Source organism: Eubalaena glacialis, chromosome 13, assembly GCF_028564815.1.
Source record: "Eubalaena glacialis isolate mEubGla1 chromosome 13, mEubGla1.1.hap2.+ XY, whole genome shotgun sequence".
NCBI lineage: Eukaryota > Metazoa > Chordata > Mammalia > Artiodactyla > Balaenidae > Eubalaena > Eubalaena glacialis.
Genome location: NC_083728.1, coordinates 72,430,687 through 72,451,735, shown reverse-complemented (window position 1 = coordinate 72,451,735; position 21,049 = coordinate 72,430,687). Strand labels below are relative to the sequence as shown.

At 41.6% G+C, this 21,049-nt stretch overlaps 1 protein-coding gene across 1 annotated transcript in view; it reads left to right on the top strand.

Moving 5' to 3' along the window:
* DNAH3 (dynein axonemal heavy chain 3) overlaps nucleotides 1–21,049 on the top strand; it is a 203,145-nt gene that overhangs the window by 150,199 nt on the left and 31,897 nt on the right. Inside the window, exons 44-51 of the mRNA XM_061209863.1 lie at nucleotides 3,865–3,988; nucleotides 4,070–4,226; nucleotides 4,472–4,615; nucleotides 5,579–6,245; nucleotides 7,467–7,632; nucleotides 9,607–9,823; nucleotides 11,801–11,983; nucleotides 15,895–16,093. Coding sequence (XP_061065846.1) covers nucleotides 3,865–3,988; nucleotides 4,070–4,226; nucleotides 4,472–4,615; nucleotides 5,579–6,245; nucleotides 7,467–7,632; nucleotides 9,607–9,823; nucleotides 11,801–11,983; nucleotides 15,895–16,093 — 1,857 coding nt within the window. The remainder of the gene's footprint in view (nucleotides 1–3,864; nucleotides 3,989–4,069; nucleotides 4,227–4,471; nucleotides 4,616–5,578; nucleotides 6,246–7,466; nucleotides 7,633–9,606; nucleotides 9,824–11,800; nucleotides 11,984–15,894; nucleotides 16,094–21,049) is intronic.

The window sequence follows — 21,049 nt, the reverse complement described above, 5'->3', positions numbered from 1 at the left end:
TCCCATACAAGGCGAGACCCTACACTGAAGAGAAACTGGAGTTGAATCAGAATTGAGCAAGTTAAGATTACTAGAAACAAAGGAAAGAGAAGGTCAAAATGAGAGAGAGAGGAACAGAGGCAGGAAAGTTCAGAAAGCAAGTCACTATATTTTTGAACACTTAAGAAATCAACAGAAAAGGAAACTTTGTGGAGTTAGAAAAGCCATCTGAGTGAAGCCTTCTCTAATTGCATATATAAAAATGAGCAAAGAAAAGTATTGAGGTCATGTTTCATAAAAATTAATGTAGGAAGGAAGAGAATAGACAAAAACAACCCTACTTCAAAAGCACAACAGAAAGACATACTTTAAAAACTTTAATCTATTACTTCAAAATTATCTGAAAGACATTGATGAGATAATACAAGACAGGAAAGAATGACATAAATCAGAATTAGAAAAACTTAGAAATGAATGATGGAACTCAAGAATTAGGGAAAAAATGTTACCTTAGAAATGAAGCCAAAACTAAAAGGAGCAAAAATAGAATAAATACAATCAGTAATGCCTTAAGAAATAAAAAATTAGAAGGAATTTTTTAATCAGAAAAAATATAAAGACATACTACAACATGGATGAACCTTAAAGACATTATTTTAGTGAAATAAGCCAGTTACAAAAGGACAAATATTGTGTGATTCCACATATATGAGGTACTCAGGTTCACAGAGACAAAAAGTAGAATGGTTGTTACCAGAGGCTAGGGAGAGGGAAATGGGAAGTTAGTGCTTAATGAGTTTCAGTTGCAGAAGATGAAAAGATTCTGGAGATAGGTGGTGGTGATGTTCACACAACAATGTGAATGTGCTTGATGCCACTAAACTGTACACTTAAAAAATGGCTAAAATGGTAAATTTTATGTTATGTATATTTTATCACAACAAAATTTTTTTCAAGAAGTGAAGAAAGGAACTAAAAGGTTTGAGAGAAAGTAACAAATATTAAAGTTAGGTAGAGAAAATCCAACACACAACTAACAGGAGTGTCTAAAGAAGAAAACCTAAGTTTCTTCAAAGAAGAAAACAGAACTAATAATAAAAGCTATAATCCAATAAAATGCTCCCCCCAAAAAAGTATTTTTGAAAATTACATATTGAAAAAGTACATTGTGTACCTAAGAATACAGACTCAAAAATGATCATTACCAAAACTAGTAAAATCACTGGACTTTAAAGAAAAAGAAAATTAGATCATCTTAAGAATTTTCAACTGCAATCTTTATGCTAGAGAAAACGGAATAACATATTTATGATACTTGAGGGAATACAATGAGAGTCAAGGCTTTTATTGCCAGCAAAGCTGACCTTCAAGTATAAAATAAAAACTATTATCAACATGCAAGAACTCAGAGACTTATTTCCATAAGCCCTTTCTCAGGAATCTATTAGAAAATGGGTTTCACATGATCAAAATAGCTATAAAGAGATCAATATAACAACTGGTAGTGAGCATTACTTAATGTGGTTATTTGTTGAACTAAGACTACATGGGAGAGATTATAACATATAAAGCCTATATGATTTGATGATGTAGATATTGAACAGTTGAAAATGGAGTGGGATGAGGATAGCACATACAAGAAGTTTTAAACTCTTCAGTTATTGTAATTGGTGGCGGTAGTATATTCTTATTCTGAGTGTGTTGTATGTATAAAGTGGGATTATATGAATGAGTAACTATAGCATTTTCTATTTCTACTGTCCCTTGTGTCCTTGAGAACCAGGACTCAGTGTGGAGAAAAGGAAATCAAGATGTAATATAGAAGAAGTTAAGAAAAAGCTCTGGAGTCCTAAATTTGAAATATCAGTACTGACTCATGTTCCAGGTCTAAAAAGTAATAACCAACTCATTAACAATAAGAATTCGTAGCACCCAGACTGTGGTCTTGAAATCCAGTTTCCTACTAAAATAAACCAGGCTTCTTGGAGAAATGGCTTATTACATGTCTGGGGCAGGAAATATACAAGATATGCCTGTAACGTCTTCATATATGCCTGTAACGTTTTCATATATCCAATCATGAGAAAGCTTTCAAAGACTACAGAGTCATGTCAAAAGCATTCAGTTAACAACACAAGGAGGATCTAACTGGCAAATATGGGGAAATTTGAGCTTCAACAATGATAGTAATTTAAATGGATTGAAATTTATTGAAAGATATTTAAATCAGTAATAACAATCATAGCTGGTCATCTTCAGAGGATGATAAAAAACCAGTTCATTATCTTGAAAACTGATAAATAAATGGAAAGAAGCAAGCATTTATTTTGACTTTCTTATATGAAGTATGCTACTGTATAAGCAAATAGTAGATGAAGGGAAGTGTCCCTTTCTAAAAATATTCCTAATATTTTAATAAACTATATAGTAAATGAAAGAGAAATGATAGAATCAGAATATCACCATTTTGCAAACTTCAGTGAATTAATGGATCTAGCCATTGAGAATCAGTAGCTACCAACATTGCAGAGGGAGAGACAACATCATGTGCCCTCTGATGAAGGACTACACCACCACCTATGGTCTGGCCAAAGAGATGGAACCTGAGTCTGATTAAGTCTCTGGATACAGCTGCAAATTGGTAGGAAATACGAAGGGCAGAGGAACCAAATAAACTACACCATGAATATGCAATCAACAAAATCCTGACTGTGGAAACTTCTACAGATCAAACAGTCCAGCTATTCAATAGACAGAAGATAAAAGAAAGGGTTGGAGGGGGGAACCTATAGATTAAAAGAGACTTAAAAGACATATCAAAAAAAAAAAAAAAAAAAGACATATCAATTTTTTTAAATTAGCGGGATTAAACTCTGGTATCTAGAAATGAACACATGGTTAATAAAGATGCAAGATAGCAATTACTTTAAAAGTCAGGATAGTGGCAACCTTTGGAGGGAGAAATGGAGAGGTCTGTGATTGGGATGGGATATATGGAGGGGCTTCTATGGAGGGCTGGCAAAGTTGTATTTCTTGACATGGATGGTAGATGTAAGGATGTTAACTTTATAATGATTCACTAAATTATACATTTGTTTTATGTGGTTTTCTATATCTGTGCTTTACTTTATATAGAAAAATACTTTTAAAAAAAGATATGCAGGCAAATCTGTAGAGACAAAAAATAGATTGTTAGTTGCCAAGGGCTGCAGGGAAATGGGGAGTGACTGCTAGTGGGTAAAGGATTTCTTTTTGGGGTGATGCACATGTTCTGCTATTGACTGTGGTAATGGTTGCACAACTAAAATACTAAAAAATTATTGAATTGTGTACTTTAAATGGATGAATTGTATAGTATGTGAATTACATCTCAATAAAGCTGATACATAGTATAACTATAAATATATGGATATCTAACATTGGGTACATAGATACAGATATAGAGATGTAAGAACGTCAGACTAACAGTGGGGAGGGGAGAGAGAATGGATTTCGTGTGTGGGAGGTAACGGATACTTTCTATAAAAGTATTTCTGAATTGTTTGATTATTTTACAATGATCATATATTGCCTTCACCTTTTAACAACCTTGAGCACTGGACTAGCTCTATTACCAGAACTTCTGCAGTCATGGAGACATTCTGTGTCTGTGCTGTGCAATACAACAGCCACTAGTCACATGCTATTCTTGAGAAGTTGAAATGTGGCTAGTGGGACTGAGGAAATAAATTTTAATGTTATTTAATTTTCATAAGGCTGCCATATTGGACAGCACAGCTCTAGAACATTAAGGCAGAGGGAAAACTCTTCTATATCTCAGGATCTCTAGGCCCAGGAGGTAAGTGTGAGAATATATGCACACTCACACCTGTGCATGTTTTCCAGGACGATTCACTCGCCATCTGAATATCATTTCCATCAGTGCCTTTGAGGATGACATTTTAACCAAGATTTTCAGTTCAATCGCTGACTGGCACTTTGGAAAAGGGTTTGATGTGATGTTCTTAAGGTAAGAGGTTCCTGTGTTATTGGCCTGGGCTCCTCAGTTCTGGCCCCTCTTTAACTGGTCTGCCTTCTCCTTCCTCCCAAGGTATGGAAAGATGCTGGTACAAGCTACGATGACAATTTATAAAGCTGCAGTGGAGAATTTCTTGCCAACTCCCTCCAAGTCACACTATGTCTTTAACCTGCGGGACTTCTCACGGGTGATCCAAGGGGTATTGCTCTGCCCTCACACCCACCTGCAGGTCAGCCGCTATCATTTCTGTTATCAAGTTCATTCAGTGATATCCTTGGCTACATGGAATATACAATGATAAGAGTAATATCTAACTTCTATCAAGCATTTCATCTATGCTAAGCATTGTGCTAAGTATTTTGTAAGCATTATCTCATTAAAGCCCCATATCGACCCCAGGATTTAGAAACTATTTGAGAACTACCACCTCAGTCACCGCCTGCCATTTATTCAAATAATTAACTGGATTTTCAGGATGTAGAAAAATTTATCCGGCTTTGGATCCATGAGGTTTACCGGGTCTTCTATGACCGTCTCATTGATCATGAGGACAGACAGGTCTTTTTCAACACGGTGAAGGAAACCACCTCCAATTGCTTCAAGCAGTCTGTGGAAAAGGTAAGCCAGACCCTGTGATCATTTGGCCTCAGAAATTGCCCCAAATATTTGATCATGCTAGTCTCAGATTTCAGATTGTCTTCCTACTAGAGACTTACAGCTCCACTTTCTGAATCTCAAGAAACGGTGTATTGAGCCAACTAGTCACTCGATTTGGTGATATAACAGTTGGCCCAATTTCACTTCACTTCCCTGGTAGCATATAAGTTTGGATACATTCAGACTTATGGTTTATGATATGATGTTATTTATGATTAATGTAAAATGCATTTTCAAGGTCAGTTAATTTGTGAGTTGAGAAATAAAAACACCATGAATTTTCATGCTTTGATTGATGCCCTGGTAAAGCCCGAGTGAAAGATTGTCATGGTTTCCCATTTGTAAATATTTTCTCTTTTCTATTTTGATATAAGAAAAGTTTTAAGCCTGTGTATTTGCATCATCTAGTTCTACCTCTATTCTTAAGAAGCTACGATTTCTCCATAGAAAAAATTGCAAGTGTTTCATGTTGCATCCAGAGGCCAAGTGCAGAAGCACTGCCAGTTTCTAATATCAGGAAGAAGAGGCATCTAAAACATTCCTACTCTAGGTACAGAGTGGGGACCAGGGAAATGCCTGCACTTCTATTTGGTGAAGGAGCAAGTACATTAAAAATGATGCCATCTTTCGACTACCTCCTCTTAGGATCTTACAGTCTGACCACCAATGTTTTAATCACTTAGCAAACAGATTGACCCTTGCTTTCACACTCTTTTCTCAAATGTCCTTTCATCATAGTCTTTACAACCACGAGATCCACATATTTTGTTTAAAGAAAAAAAAAACAACTGTTGATGAACCATGACTTTGAAGAATGCTCAGAGGAAACAAATACATCCCCTACTCCCTCCCTCTACACCTCCCAGTACTGTGGTTGCTGGGGCTACTGGCTGAATGCCTAACTGAGACTTACCTCTCCCACAGGTCCTCATCCACCTGTCACCCACTGGAAAGATAGTTGATGATAATATCCGTAGCCTCTTCTTTGGAGATTTCTTCAAGCCAGAAAGTGACCAAAAAATCTATGATGAGATCACTGACTTAAAACAGCTCACAGTGGTCATGGAGTATTACCTGGAAGAGTTCAACAACATCAGCAAGGCCCCCATGTCCTTGGTCATGTTCAGGTTCACCATTGAGCACATCTCCAGGATATGCAGGGTCCTGAAGCAGAACAAAGGCCACTTGCTCCTGGTGGGCATTGGGGGCAGTGGGCGGCAAAGTGCCAGCAAACTGTCCACATTCATGAACTCATATGAGCTGTACCAGATCGAGATCACTAAGAGCTACTCAGGCAATGACTGGCGAGAGGACCTGAAGAAGGTCATGCTACAGGTCGGTGTGGCCTCCAAGAGTACTGTGTTCCTCCTCACCGATAACCAGATCAAGGACGAGTCATTCATTGAGGACATCAACATGCTTCTGAACACGGGAGACGTGCCCAACATCTTCCCCGCTGACGAGAAGGCTGACCTTGTGGAGAAGATGCAAATGGCAGCAAGGACAGAAAGCAAGAAGATCGAAGCCACTCCTCTTTCTATGTATAACTTCTTTATTGAGAGAGTGAAAAACAACCTTCACATTGTCCTTGGTAAGAAGAAGCAAATTCAGTTTGCCCTTTTCCTCTGGGTATTTCAGGATCTCCTGTGCCTTAAGCCCGTTCCTCTTACAGTGGTGCCAGGAATGATCCAGCCAAGGCACTCACTCGCCCACGGGTCAGTGCCTAGAATTCCTGTGGAAACTTCGACTCTCCTGAACAACTGTTTTAAACCTGTTCCACTCTCCTCAGTTCTCTGAATTCTCCTCTGAACCCTCTCCTTCCTTTTAGTACATTACCCAGCAACCTCACAGAACAGCACCTGGAGTTCTTCTCTCTATGAACGATATCTCCAATCTATCCAGAAACTTAGGGATCGTGTTTAATACTTCTCTCTTGTTACCATGTCCTGTCAATTTTTGCCTTCTCTCTCGCGTATCTACCCACTTATCTCTATCTCTGCCACCTTCATATTAGCTAAGCCTCTATCGTCTCACTCAGACCTCACCTCTACAGCCTTCTAACTGTTCTATGTCCACTCTCTCCATTCCAGACCTTTATGTTCCACTGAGTCAGGATGGGGATTTTTTTTTTCATGTATTGCAAATGTGATCATTGTATATTTACACACATACACAAATTAAAACACCTAAATTGCTTTCTATTCAGATAAAGACCAAAATTCCTAACCTATAGTCTTATAAGGCCACCTGCCAGACTGTCCCCTGCATCCTCTCCATTCTCATCTCCAACCAAGTTTCCCCTTCTCTCTTTTTTAGCCACGCTGACCTCCTCACACTTTCACCTGTGCATTATGCTTCCTCCCACCACACTGGGTCTAAATAAACAGTGAACGGAATTTGGGGCATAGAATCCGACCTTTGTGGTTGGATGGGGATGAGGTCAGAAACAAGCTGATGGCCCCACAGCTCCCTTACGTCTGTGAGTCAGAACAAACAGAGCACGTGGGTCAAAGGGCTCAAACCACTCTGGCTATGTGACCCTAAGGATCTGGAAGGGACAGTGTGGATACTGGAGACGAGCCAGAAGGTATTGTAATAAACTGAATTCCCATCACAAAGTTTCCTGAAAATATCCCATGATTCCCCTGTGCTTCCCAGGCACTCATCCTGACTATTCCCAATCACACCCTGGAGTGCCAATAGGAAACATGACTGCTCCCTTACCCCACCAGAATCCTTGGAAAGACCTGCCTGTCCCTTTCAGCCTCGTTGACTTGGAGAAAGAGAACTAACAAAGTCTACTTTTCATTAGCCATGAGTCCGATTGGGGACACCTTCCGGAACCGCCTGCGGATGTTCCCTTCCCTGATCAATTGCTGCACAATTGACTGGTTCCAGTCTTGGCCCACAGATGCCCTGGAATTGGTAGCCAACACATTTCTAGAAGATGTGGAGCTCGATGACAATATTCGGATAGAGTAAGTGTTAGCTGCATTTTAGTACGGCAGCCAAATATTTCAAATGAAAATCTAGATATTGGCTCTATTCTTGTTGCTGTTTCAAAACTTATCATTTTATGTATAGAAAATGTCTTATACTTTTAAATCACATTTAGATATTTAATAAAACACCTTTGCTGAAAAAGAATAACATTTCATTGTTCAGAATTGTCCTAGAGATGCACTGTTGTCATAGCTATGAGAACCTGGATATAATACTATAGCTATTTCAATAGTCTTAGAGCATGCATTCTCAAGAGGGGTGATATTGCTGCCAAGGGGATGAAAACTGGTTCTTGTGAGGGTTTTTTGTTATGAAAATAACTTACTCTTTTTTTGTATAAGGCACAGATATACAAACAAACAAAAAAAAGCACTGAATTTTGGCTACAGTAAGAGAAGGGTTAAGACTGTTGACCACTCTAGGTGTCCCATGAAGGCAGGGGTCATATCACCTTCTTGTATACTTCTGTAGCCTTAGTGCCTAGCAAGTGCCTGGTACATAGTAGGTTCAATTACTGCTTATTAAATGAATGAATAGAAAGTGAAGAAATAGGTAGTGGTCAGAATATTCATGGCTTTTAAGAACTTTGAACTTTGTTCTCTAGGCCAGAAGACCCTTAACCTGGGTCCATAGGCTCATGAACAGAATTCAGAGGGACAGTGAATGTGAGTGGGGAAAAAGTACATCTTCATTTTCACTGACATCTAACTGATACTTTGCATTTCTTTCAATGATGAATGTAGGCAATAAACCCCAGTAGGATTGTGTGACTTTGTTACCAGTAGGAATCACAGTTATTTTCTATCTAATAATTCTAATATCTATCTAATAATTCAGTCATTACAGATGCCCCAAATATATCATTTCCTTCAAAATGATGGTAGTTGTTAGACCTGCTGTCCAATCTTACTATTTAATGCCACAGTCGGCAAATGATGATCCATGGGCCAAGTCTAGTTCACAGCCTATTTTCGTAAATAATGTTTTATTGGGAAACAGCCATGCACACTACAGTGGCAGAGTTGAATAGTTGCTCTTGAGACCATGTGGCTCACAAGGCCTAAATTTTTTTTTTTTTAATTTTTGGCTGCGTCGGGTCTTAGTTGCGGCACAGGGGATCTTGGTTGAGGCATGCGGGATCTTTCGTTGCAGCGCACGGGCTCTTTGTTGTGGCGCACAGGCTTCTCTCTAGTTGTGGCGCGTGGGTTTTCTCTCTCTAGTTGTGGTGCGCAGGCTCCAGGGTGCGTGGGCTCTGTAGTTTTGGCATGCGGTTCCAGAGCACATGGGCTCTGTAGTTTGCGGCACACAGGCTCTCTAGTTGAGGCGCGTGAGCTCAGTAGTTGTGGTGCGGGCTTAGTTGCCCCGCGGCATGTGGGATCTTAGTTCCCTGACCAGGGATCAAACCCACGTCCCCTGCATTGGAAGGTGGATTCTTTACCACTGGACCACGAGGGAAGTCGTCCCGCAAAGCCTAAAATATTTACTATCTGGTCCTTACCAGGAAAAGTCTGCTGATCCCTGATTTAATGCATAAATAAAAGCACACATCTTACTATATCATAAATTTGGTTTTTAAAATATTTTGAAAACTCTTTCAACATAATTGGTTTCCTTTGTAACCCTCTATATATTATTTTATGCATTTTAAAACATTATTCTGCAAAGTCCAGAGGCTTCACCAGACCGACAAAGGTTAAGAACTCCTGCTTAAGCCCTGGTGAGTCACAAAAGTGATTAAAGATAGAAATTACCTAATCAAAGATCATTCTAGTAAGAATATATACTTCCCCAATCATTCTCGAGGCTCTGTTGACATGCTTCAGAGAACTTGGGATTCTAGTGGGCCATAGTGAGTGGCTTTCTCACATCCTCACATCTGTGAACCAAGGCTGTACTGGATCTCTCTGGAGCAAGTTGGGCCTGCCTAACCACCTTTGTGTCCTCGGCAGGGTCATCTCCATGTGCAAATATTTCCAGGAGAGTGTGAAAAAGCTGTCGCTTGATTATTACAACACACTTCGCAGGCACAACTACGTTACCCCCACCTCCTACCTCGAATTGATCCTAACCTTCAAGACGCTCCTGAATAGGAAGAGGCAAGAGGTCGATATGATGAGGAACCGCTACCTGACAGGCCTGCAGAAACTTGAATTTGCCGCTTCACAGGTGAGCGCTGCCAAAATAGTACAGGGACAAAGAGGTCCAAGACCTCTTTGGATGCGGTAAAGCACTTGTTCAGGTGCAGAAGTCAAAAGAACACCAAATAAAATAAAGACAGCCTCTGACCCTGTGCTCGCAAAACTCACCTCACTTGCTTGGCCTAAACCCAGCCCTGTCTGTCTTTAAGATTTTGATGTTTTGTTCATCATGGATCTTTTTGAACTAATTTTAACTTTTTACAACATTACAGTAAAATACTATTCATCTTGAATACTGAGTTTTTTGGAGCCCCCTTAAATTTTGTGCCCAAGGCAAGTGCCTTACTCACCTCACCCTTGCCCCAGCCCTGGATGCTCTCTTGGGGAACTGGGCAGAATAAGGCAGTGGTTAAGAGCAGGGCCTGGACTCAAATTCCAGCTTTATAACTTATCAGCTATAGAACCTTGAAGATGTTATTTCACCTCTTAGGGCCTTAGTTTCCTCTTCTATAAAAAGAAGTGATAATAACAGTCTTCACTTCATAGGGCTATTATGAAGATTAAATGAGCTGACACAAGTGTAACCCTTAGCAAAATGCCTGGCATATAAATTAGTAATTGATTTGTGCTTGAGCCACTTGACAAAACCATATTAAGATGTGGATTTTCGGCACCAGTAAAGAACTAAGGAAGGGATATATGTATATGTATAGCTGATTCACTTCGTTATAAAGCAGAAACTAACACACCATTGTAAAGCATTTATACTCCAATAAAAATGTTAAAAAAAAAAAAAAAAAGAACTCAGGCAACTGAATGGTTTGCAGTAGGTTGACCTGTCACTGAGTACAGCAGACCCACCAACATGCAGCACAGGGATGGGAAAGAACATCAGAGGTGCCTCTGTTGCTCTGCTCCTGCAGTTGCTGGGTCCAATTCAGGGTCCTTAGCTTTTAGAGAGATGTTGAAAATTGGAGTCTCTCCAGACAAGGGTGAGCAAACTGTGTTGAGCAGCAAAATGACCTGAGACAGTCTAGACCAGTAAAGAGACTGTGGTGCCAGTTAACATTACTTAAGCCCTACCACGTGCCTGGTGCTGTATATGAGGAAAGTACTGTTATCACCACATTACACACAAAGAGACCAAGGACCCAGAGAGGCCAGGCAACTTGCCCATGATCACACAGCTTCGTGAGTAGCTGGTGCAAGTTGTGAGGCCAAAACTGAAACTTAGGTCTGCATGACTGCAGAGTCTGTGTTCCTAATCAGGCCAGCATGCTATGCTTCTTCTCTCATGTGGGCTTTCTGTGGACAGTGGGTTCAAGGTCATGAAACTCTCTTCAGATAAGCATCTGAGCTGCCTTAGAAGGCAGAATCAGGACCAGTGGGGAAAAACTGCCTGGGGGTAAATTCCAGCTCCTTATCAGGAAATCTAATGTGTTCAGCTGCCTGAAAAATGGCCCAGCTCCCCTGAGAGGTGGCGAGCTCCCCACCATTAGGAGTGTTCAAACAGTGGCCAGAAAACTACTTGGCAGGAGAGAGCATCAGACTGTTGGGAAAAAATGGCCTTGAAAGTTCCTTCTATCCCAGCTCTCTCAGCCATGTATGATTCCTTCACAGCCTTAAAAAATGTAGGGGTTTTTTTCCCCCTAACTTACTTTTGTTCTGTCTTTTGCTGCCCCCAACACTAGAGTATAGGCTCAATGCAGGAGGAATATCTTTTTTTGTGTTGTATCTTTAAAAAAATTTTTTGTTTACTGTTATATGTATAGTGCCTACCACAGAGCTTGGTAACGACAACACATAGCATGAACTCAGTAACGAAATATTGAAAGATCAAAGAGAGAAACTCCAGCCAACAAATATGTACCCAGTACCATTAAAATCATTAGTATTTTCTGCGTGTGTCATAGGTTAGAGCATCGTTTCAACTTTTGCCAGCCATGCCATTTTCGGCATTGACATAGCTGACCCTGTACCCCTCCCACCTTCCTCTTCTTGCTAGGTGGCCGTCATGCAAGTAGAACTGACTGCCCTCCAACCCCAACTCATTCAGACCTCTGAGGAGACCGCTAAGATGATGGTGAAAATTGAAGGGGAGACGCGAGAAGCCGATGCCAAGAAACTTCTGGTGCAAGCCGATGAAGAAGAAGCCAATGCTGCTGCCGCCACTGCTCAAGGAATCAAGGTATAAACTGCTGAGAGAGAAAAAAGGGAACCAGCATTTTCAGGGTTCATCTATTATCTCACTAGAACCTAACAAAGTCTTGCAGAATATGCATGGTCATGCCCATCATGCAGAGGAAAAAAGTGAGGCTTGAAAGGATGCTTTCCCAGCATCACATAGCTAGTAAATGACACCTGGCTCTCTCCAGGAAGCATTATTGTTTTACAAATACTCTCCATCTCACTCAGAGTCAAGTCCTATAAGCCCCAACAAGATCTAACCTTATCCTTATTACTTTCCCCTCATTGACTCTTCTGGCCACACCAGCCTCCTAGCTATTCCCCAAACAAACACAAGGCATGTTCCCATCCCAGGGCCCTTGCACTGGCTGTTCCCTCTGGCTATCTCCTTCGCCTCAATCATGTTTTTGCTCAAATATGGCTGGCATGTCATAGGTGTGGAGTAAATATTTGTCAAATGACAGATTGTTGAATCTAGAGGACCCCATTTGAAGGTAATTCTTATACCAAAGAAGAACAGTCCTGGGAAGGGCTTCACCTATATTCAGATATTAGAAGAAAATCTGATTAATGTTCATGTTATATACTTCCCCAAGCACTTTCAAGTATACGTTTCCATTATCACGATGACTTTGGACTTACTAATGACAGCCATCAATGTCTAGAAGTCAACAACACTGAGGTACAGTGGTAAATTGACTTTGCAGAGCCGCACAGCTAGTTGGTAGGATCAGACTCCAAGGCTCTTGGCACTTAGCTGAAGATGCTTGTCCCTGTGTCTCCACTTAGCAGTTAGAAAATTCTTCTGACCATTCTTCAAACAAGAGCTTGCTTCCAAATAAAATGGTTTGCTTACATTGGTCGATTCTTTTTAAGCTAATGGATCATTTCTTTCCCCCGTAACAAGGATAATAAATGATGTCAGGAGTACTGCAGAGTTGATTACATTTCATCCGCAAGCACTGTGCTTCACACGCCTCAAACAGCCCTGCTGCTCTGTGCACTGCTGAGCCACAGAGGTCATTTTTATTTTATTTTTTGGGGTGTTTTTTTTGGGGGGGCCTGTGTCAGGTCTTAGTTGCGGCCCACACGCGAGATCTTCATTGTGCGGCGTGTGGGCTCCAGAGTGTGCGGACTCACGCGCTTCTCTCTAGTTGTGGCTGGCGAGCTCAGTAGTTGCGGTGTGCGGGCTTAGTTGCCCCACTCTGCGGCATGTGAGATCTTAGCTTCCCGACCAGGGATCGAACCTGCACCGCCTGCATTGTAAGGCGGATTCTCAACGACTGGATCACCAGAGAAGTCCCCACAGAGGTCATTTTTAATTATAATTTTTTTTATCATAGAAACAAATGGTGTCATAACACACACAAAAGAATTTTTAAGAGCTCAACTTTAACACCTTTCCAATTTTCCAAGTTTTCCTCTAGTTCCTGTCTATACGCGTGGATAGTTTTGTTATTGCAATCATAGCATAATTGTGATTTGCTTTATAATTTCCTTAACAGCTTATCACAAATGTTTTTCCAAAATGTCATATAATCATTTTAATGACCATTTTAAGTAGGTGCTTCACCTGTCAAGTAGCCATTCCGCTATTGGGCATTGAAGTCTGTTCCTTCCTGCCTTGTTTTCAGTGTTTCCAGAGTATCAACTGGAATCTCTCAACAGAGCTTTGGAGTTTTAAAAATGCAAATGCCCAGACCCCACCCAGACTGAATGAATCAGAATCCCTGGGTGTGGAGCCTGACCATGAGGATGCCCTAAATGCTCCTCAGTGACTCTGATGCAGAGTCAGGGTTGAGAATCACTGCTAGAGATAATGTTACAATTAGAGGCCTTTTGAGTCACTTAACAAACAAACTTGCTAGAATCCAGGCCTTACCCTTAGGAAAGAAGCAGAGCTACCAGGCCACTGGGAGGCATAATGTGAATGCGGGCCACTAGTTGTCTGGCACGTTATAAGAAAGTGACACAGAACTATCAATAATAGGACACCAGGGGCACCTGGGGTGGTTGAAATCTACTGAGAATCCAAAGATTAGCTGAGCCAATACCCGTAGTCTCCTCTGCCACCAAACCCTTTCTGAAGCTGGTCATGAGAAGCAGCAGGGGTCAGCTCTGGTCCTTCCCCTTGTCTTGCACTCCGGCACATATCCTAGGGCTGAAGAAGGGGCAAATTGAGTTGCCCCTGGGACTGAGCCATTCTTACCATCCAAAGCAGGACGTTCCATTTTGATACTGGGGACATCTAACGTGGCTCATCTGGGTGTGGGGGTTAATATAAGGAAGCCAAATAAAACCTTGCTATAAGTTTATAGGAAAAGCAGAAAACCTAAAATAAAGAATCCGTGATATACACACACGTGTATATATACACATGTGCACACACCTGTATGTAAGAAGGTGGAACCTCCTTTATTTTGTTTGCTTATCACCATAAACGTGCAGGACATAGACTTCGACACATGCTGCTTTTAACATTCTCTTGTGAAGTTTCACTTCAGTCATGGCTGTGTGATCAGTCCCTGCGCTGGAAGACTAACAGAAAGTTCACTGAGTGGGGAGCCAGGGGCCCAGGGTTGGAGCTTGGCTCATTGACTAACCAGCTTTGTGACATTGGCTAACTCATTTTACCTCTCGAGTCCTCGTTTCATTGTTGTTGTTGGAGGAGGATTTGGTAATTGAACTGCTAAATGCAGTTGTATTTGCAGGGGATTGGGTCCAGCCCTCCCCACACCCCCGGCCCCTGACCCCACAGATACCAAAATCTGCAGATGCTCAAGCCCCTGCAGTCTGCCCTCTGGATCCGTGGTTCCAAATCTACAGGTACAGAGGGCCAACTGTAATCTATAAAATTCTGAAATCTTATAATGTTAATCTTCCCTTTTTTTAAAAAAATTGAGATATAATTCACATACCATTAATATTCACCTTTTTAAATCATGCAATTCAGAGGTTTTAGTATATTCACAAAGTTGTACAACAATCACCACTATCTACTTCTAGAACATTTTCATTACCCAAAAAGAAACCTGTACCCATTAGCAGTCACTAGCCATTTCTCCCTCTCCCCAGCCCCTGGCAACCACTAACCTACCTTCTGCCTCATGGATTTTCCTTTTACGCACATTTCATGTGAATGGAATCATAGAACAGGTGGCATTTTGTGTCTATCTGGCTGCTTTCACTTAGCATAATGTTCTCAAGGTTTATCCGTATTGTTGCATGAATTGTTACTTCATTTCTTTTTATGGCTGAATAATATTCCATTATATTAGCTTTGTTTTCAAACAAAGAAATAATGGACAAAACATATACGGTCTCCTTTTCCCAGAACTCACTACCCAGCTCTAATCTCTATCCCCATTCCTCCTCCTTAAAGTCTTGCCTTAAACTCCACCCTATCCCCAGCTCCACCCCTACCCCATATCTGAGCTACAGTGCATCCCAGACCCTCACCCCATCTCTGACATTCTCCCACCCCTCATGCCTTATTCTTCCCCAAACTTGCCCTAATCCCCTTCCCATCTGTCACTCACCCCTAGGCTTCATTCTTTACTTCATCTTCTCAACCCATCCTTGATCAATGGGTATGAGGTCACTCACTGCATATACCTCTTGCGAATTCGTTAAAAACCAAAAGCTTGATTTTTTTAAGATCGCAAAACCGGTAAATTCTCAAATGTCCAAGGCATCCAAACCACAGCTCCCCAATGCATGCATGCTTCCCTGCTGCCTGTGAGAGCCACCCTCGCCTTGCGAACCTCCGGGAGGGAGCAGTGTCCTGGAAGGCCACTGGGGCGGGAGGCACCTCTTCTCACTTCTGCTGCTTCCCCCAGGAGCAGAGCTTGCTTCACCCCCAGTGTGCCGGGCACCAGGCACTCACCCCTTCTGTCTCTGTGCCGCCTGCAGAACGAATGTGAAGGGGATCTGGCAGAGGCGATGCCGGCCCTGGAGGCTGCACTTGCTGCACTGGACACCCTGAACCCAGCAGACATCTCACTGGTGAAGTCGATGCAGAACCCACCGGGTCCTGTCAAGCTGGTCATGGAGAGCATCTGTGTGATGAAGGGGCTGAGACCAGAGAGGAAGCCGGACTCCAGTGGCAGCGGTAACCACCCCCCAGCACCCCTCCCGACCCAGCGGCCTGCATGGGCTGTGCTCCCCTGGCAGGAAGGCTGCCAGCACCCCCGCTCATCCGACCCCAGGCCTGCAGGCAGTATCGTGGTGTCTTGGGGGAAATAAGAAAGGCACCAGGATGCGTGTGCGCTCACTTGTGTTTCTTCACCATCCTCTCTCCTCTCAGTCAGTAAGGAAAATGCAGGCATCTTTGGGTGAAGCCAAGCTCAGTCAAGGCCCCTGCCTACAAATCATTACAAAAATGAAGGTCATGGAGACAAGAGGACTGATAGAGAGCAAGCACACAGAGTAGTGTGTGGGTGAGAGGAAGAGAGAGAAACAGAAAGAGCTAGAGAGAGAAAGATAAAGGAGAAACAGAAAAAGAGACAGACACGGAAAGAGATAACCAGAGGAAAAAAAGATAGAGAATGAGACACAGACAGAGAGAGAGAGAGATGGAGAGAAAGAGACAGAGACTGAGAAATAAATGGGGAGAGACCCGGACACCTAGATGCCTTCATATGCATGCACATAGACACGAAGAGATCGTGAACAGGGAGAGGGAGGTTGGGAGGGAAAGAAATCAGGAGGGAGAAAGACAAAAGGTGGGGAGGTGAATGAGGGAGGGAGAGACTCTTACAATGTCAGATACAGAGAGACAGAGAGAGAAAGATATGGGCGGGAGAGAGAAACAAACAAAAACAGGCAGAGAGACAGAAAAGCTGAAAGTGAGAAATGGAGACAGAGACCCCTAGAGATACAGAGACATACGAAAATAGAGAGTGAGTGGGAAGAAAAGAGACCAGAAAGAAGAGAGACAGAGACAGGGAGACAAAGACACACACAGAGAGAACAGGAGAGGTCTGGGTTGGGGACGGGGTGAGGAGGAACGTGAGCTGCTGGTGAAGGATTAGAGGGAGAGAGACAGGGGCAAGGGAGGGAAAGACTGAAACTGATGGGCCTGAGGAAGACAAGGAAACAGAAACTTAGAAGAGGGGAGAAAGGAATAGGGGAGGGAAAGAGGAAAGCTTATATAATCAAGCCTTAGAAGCATGAATAGGTGAAAATTCATTCTTAAAATCCAAATTAGATGTAGGATCTTGCAGTAAAACCAGTGTCTTAGAATTGAACAAGGACTTTATAAACCATCTCCAGGGATATCTCCTATCTTTTGAATCCTCGTATCCTTCAAACAGTCCTGCTGTTCCTCCATTCCTTCCGATATGTTAGAAATTTCTGATCCCTCATTTGGGAGACTCTGGCTTCTGCTTCCCATTGTTTAGCATTCCCTCTTCCTTGGCTGGTTTCAGGCCAAAAACCACATGAAGAAATGCAAAGGTGATCAGGATGGACAAGCAGGGAGCAGACATTACAGGAGACTCCTCTAGGGAAGCAGCTGAGGTATAACCTGGCTGCACCCTGGAATCACCTGGCAGCTTAAAGAATGCTAAAGCCCCTGCCCCCACTCCTAGACATTCTTATTCCTTTGGTCTAGGGTGTGGCCTGAGCATTAGTATTTTTCTTAAAGCTCCCAGGTGATTCTAAGGTGCAGCCGGGATTGAGAACTGCTGAGATATGCAAAGCATGGCCAGGTCACAAAAAAATCAATTCTCTTCTTGGATCATTGATGGTGGGCACAGGATGCATCATTCACCTTTCTTATTTTAAAATTGAAGTGAATTTTGTGTACTATTCATGTAACCCACAGAATTTAGACAGTACATTGGGACGGAGCAGAAGAGCAATTAAATTAGTTTTGGGTACCTTGAATTTAAACAAAGCAGATCATTTCCTAGAATGCAAACAAAAACTTTCATGGGAAATATTTGTTTGGTGTCTAAGCTTGCTTTAGGAATAAGACATATTTGACCTGTTGTACCTAATATGATATCTCAAGTACAATTTTTTTTGATGAGCCTGAGCTTGGCAAGGGTTTATAATTACCTGAGTCAAAGAGTTTGACTTTTTTCTAACACGTTAACAAAAGGAGCACTGCCCTGGGATGGAATCGGGGCTCACTCATTTATTAGTCAGCATGAAGGCTGCTAAGGTGAATAAGGGCCCTGCTTTGTTTCTGGGCAGGCCAAGGACAGCCTTCTGTTTTGCTGCAAGTCAATAAGCTGCTTCCCCCACCCTCACTCTTTGTCTGGAGACAGCCTCACTCACTTACTCACTCACTAGAAGGATTGATTCATCACAAGGACGGCCTAATGCGCTCCATCTGACCCACCTCCCATATTTGAAAAAGAATATTCAAAACACATACCCATGGATCCGGTTGCCCTCTTCATCTGTGACTGGGATAAGGGGCAACATTCATTCAATACATACTGAAAACTGATAATTAGGCACTGTGCCAGATTGTAGTAAACACAGAAGGAGCATACAAATATTTTTAAATGTATACTTGATTTATTATATTATGTTAGTTTCGAGTGTACAGCATAGTGACTCAAAATTATTTTAGATTATATGCCATTTAAAGTTATTATAAGGGGACTTCCCTGGTGGCACAGTGGTTAAGAGTCCGCCTGCCAATGCAGGGGAGACAGGTTCGAGCCCTGGTCCGGGAAGATCCCACATGCCGCGGAGCAACTAAGCCTGTGCGCCACAACTACTGAGCCTGCGCTCTAGAGCCTGCGAGCCACAACTACTGAGCCCGTGTGCCACAATTACCGAAGCCCGCATACCTGGAGCCTATGCTCCGCAACAAGAGGCCACCGCAATGAGAAGCCCACGCACCACAATGAAGAGTAGCACCTGCTCGCCACAACTAGAGAAAACCTGCGCGCAACAACAGACTCAGTGCAGCCAAAAATAAATAAATAAATAAATAAAATATAAAAACTTTTTTTTAATTAAAAAAAAAGTTATTATAGGAATAAACCTACCTAAGGAGACAAAAGACCTATATGCAGAAAACTATAAGACACTGATGAAAGAAATTAAAGCTGATACAAACAGATGGAGAGATATACCATGTTCTTGGATTGGAAGAATCAACATTGTGAAAATGACTATACTACCCAAAGCAATCTACAGATTCAATGCAATCCCTATCAAACTACCAACGGCATTTTTCACAGAACTAGAATAAAAAATTTCACAATTTGTATGGAAACACAAAAGACCCCGAATAGCCAAAGCAATCTTGAGAAAGAAAAACGGAGCTGGAGGAATCAGGCTCCCTGACTTCAGACTATACTACAAAGCTACAGTAATCAAGACAGTATGGTACTGGCACAAAAACAGAAATATAGATCAATGGAACAGGAGAGAAAGCCCAGAGGTAAACCCACAAACATATGGTCACTTTATGTTTGATAAAGGAAGCAAGAGTATACAATGGAGAAAAGACAGCCTCTTCAATAAGTGGTGCTGGGAAAACTGGACAGCTACATGTTAAAGAATGAAATTAGAACACCTCCTAACACCATACACAAAAATAAACTCAAAATGGATTAAAGACCTAAATGTAAGGCCAGACACTATAAAATTCTTAGAGGAAAACCTAGGCAGAACACTCTATGACATAAATCACAGCAAGATCCTTTTTGACCCACCTCCTAGAGAAATGGAAATAAAAACAAAAATAAACAAATGGGACCTAATGAAACTTAAAATCTTTTGCACAGCAAAGGAAACCATAAACAAGAGGAAAAGACAACCCTCAGAATGGGAGAAAATATTTGCAAATGAAGCAACTGACAAAGGATTAATCTCCAAAATATAAAGGCAACTCATGCAGCTCAATATCAAAAAAACAAACAACCCAATCCAAAAATGGGCAGAAGACCTAAATAGACATTTCTCCAAAGAAGATATACAGATTGCCAACAAACACATGAAAGGATGCTCAACATCAGTAATCATTAGAGAAATGCAAATCAAAACTACAATGAGGTATCACCTCACACCGGTCAGAATGGCCATCATCAAAAAGTCTACAAACAATAAATGCTGGAGAGGATGTGGAGAAAAGGGACCCCTCTTGCACTGTTGGTGGGAATGTAAATTGATACAGCCACTATGGAAAACAGTATGGAAGTTCCTTAAAAAACTAAAAATAGAATTACCATATGACCCAGCAATCCCACTACTGGGCATATACCCTGAGAAAACCATAATTCAAAAAGAGTTATGCACCACAATGTTCATTACAGCACTATTTACAATAGCCAGGACATGGAAGCAACCAAAGTGTCCATCAACAGATGGATGGATAAAGAAGATATGGCAAATATATACAATGGAATATTACTCGGCAAGAAAAAGAAATGAAATTGAGTTATTTGTAGTGAAGTGGATGGACCTAGAGTCTGTCATACAGAGTGAAGTAAGTCAGAAAGAGAAAAACACACACCATATGCTAACACATATATATGGAATCTAAAAAAAAAAAAAAAAAAAAAAGATTCTGAAGAACCTAGGGGCAGGACAGGAATAAAGATGCAGACGTAGAGAATGGACTTGAGGACATGGGGAGGGGGAAGGGTAAGCTGGGACGAAGTGAGAGGGTGGAATTGACATATATACACTACCAAATGTAAAATAGATAGCTAGTGGGAAGCAGCCACATAGCACAGGGAGATCAGCTCGGTGCTTTGTGACCACCTAGAGGGGTGGGATAGGGAGGGTGGGAGGGAGACACAAGAGGGAGGGGATATGGGGATATATGTATATGTATAGCTGATTCACTGTGTTGTACAGCAGAAACTAACACAACATTGTAAAGCAATTATACTCCAATAAAGATGTTAAAAAAAATAAAATGATGCCATTCTAAAAAAATAGTTATAATAAAATAGTGACTATATTCCCTATGTTATACAATATATCCTTGTAGCTTATTTACTTTATTCATAGTCGTTTGTACCTCATAATCACCTGCCCCTATATTGCTCCTCTCCCTCCCCTCTCCCCACTGGTAACCACTACTTTGTTCTCT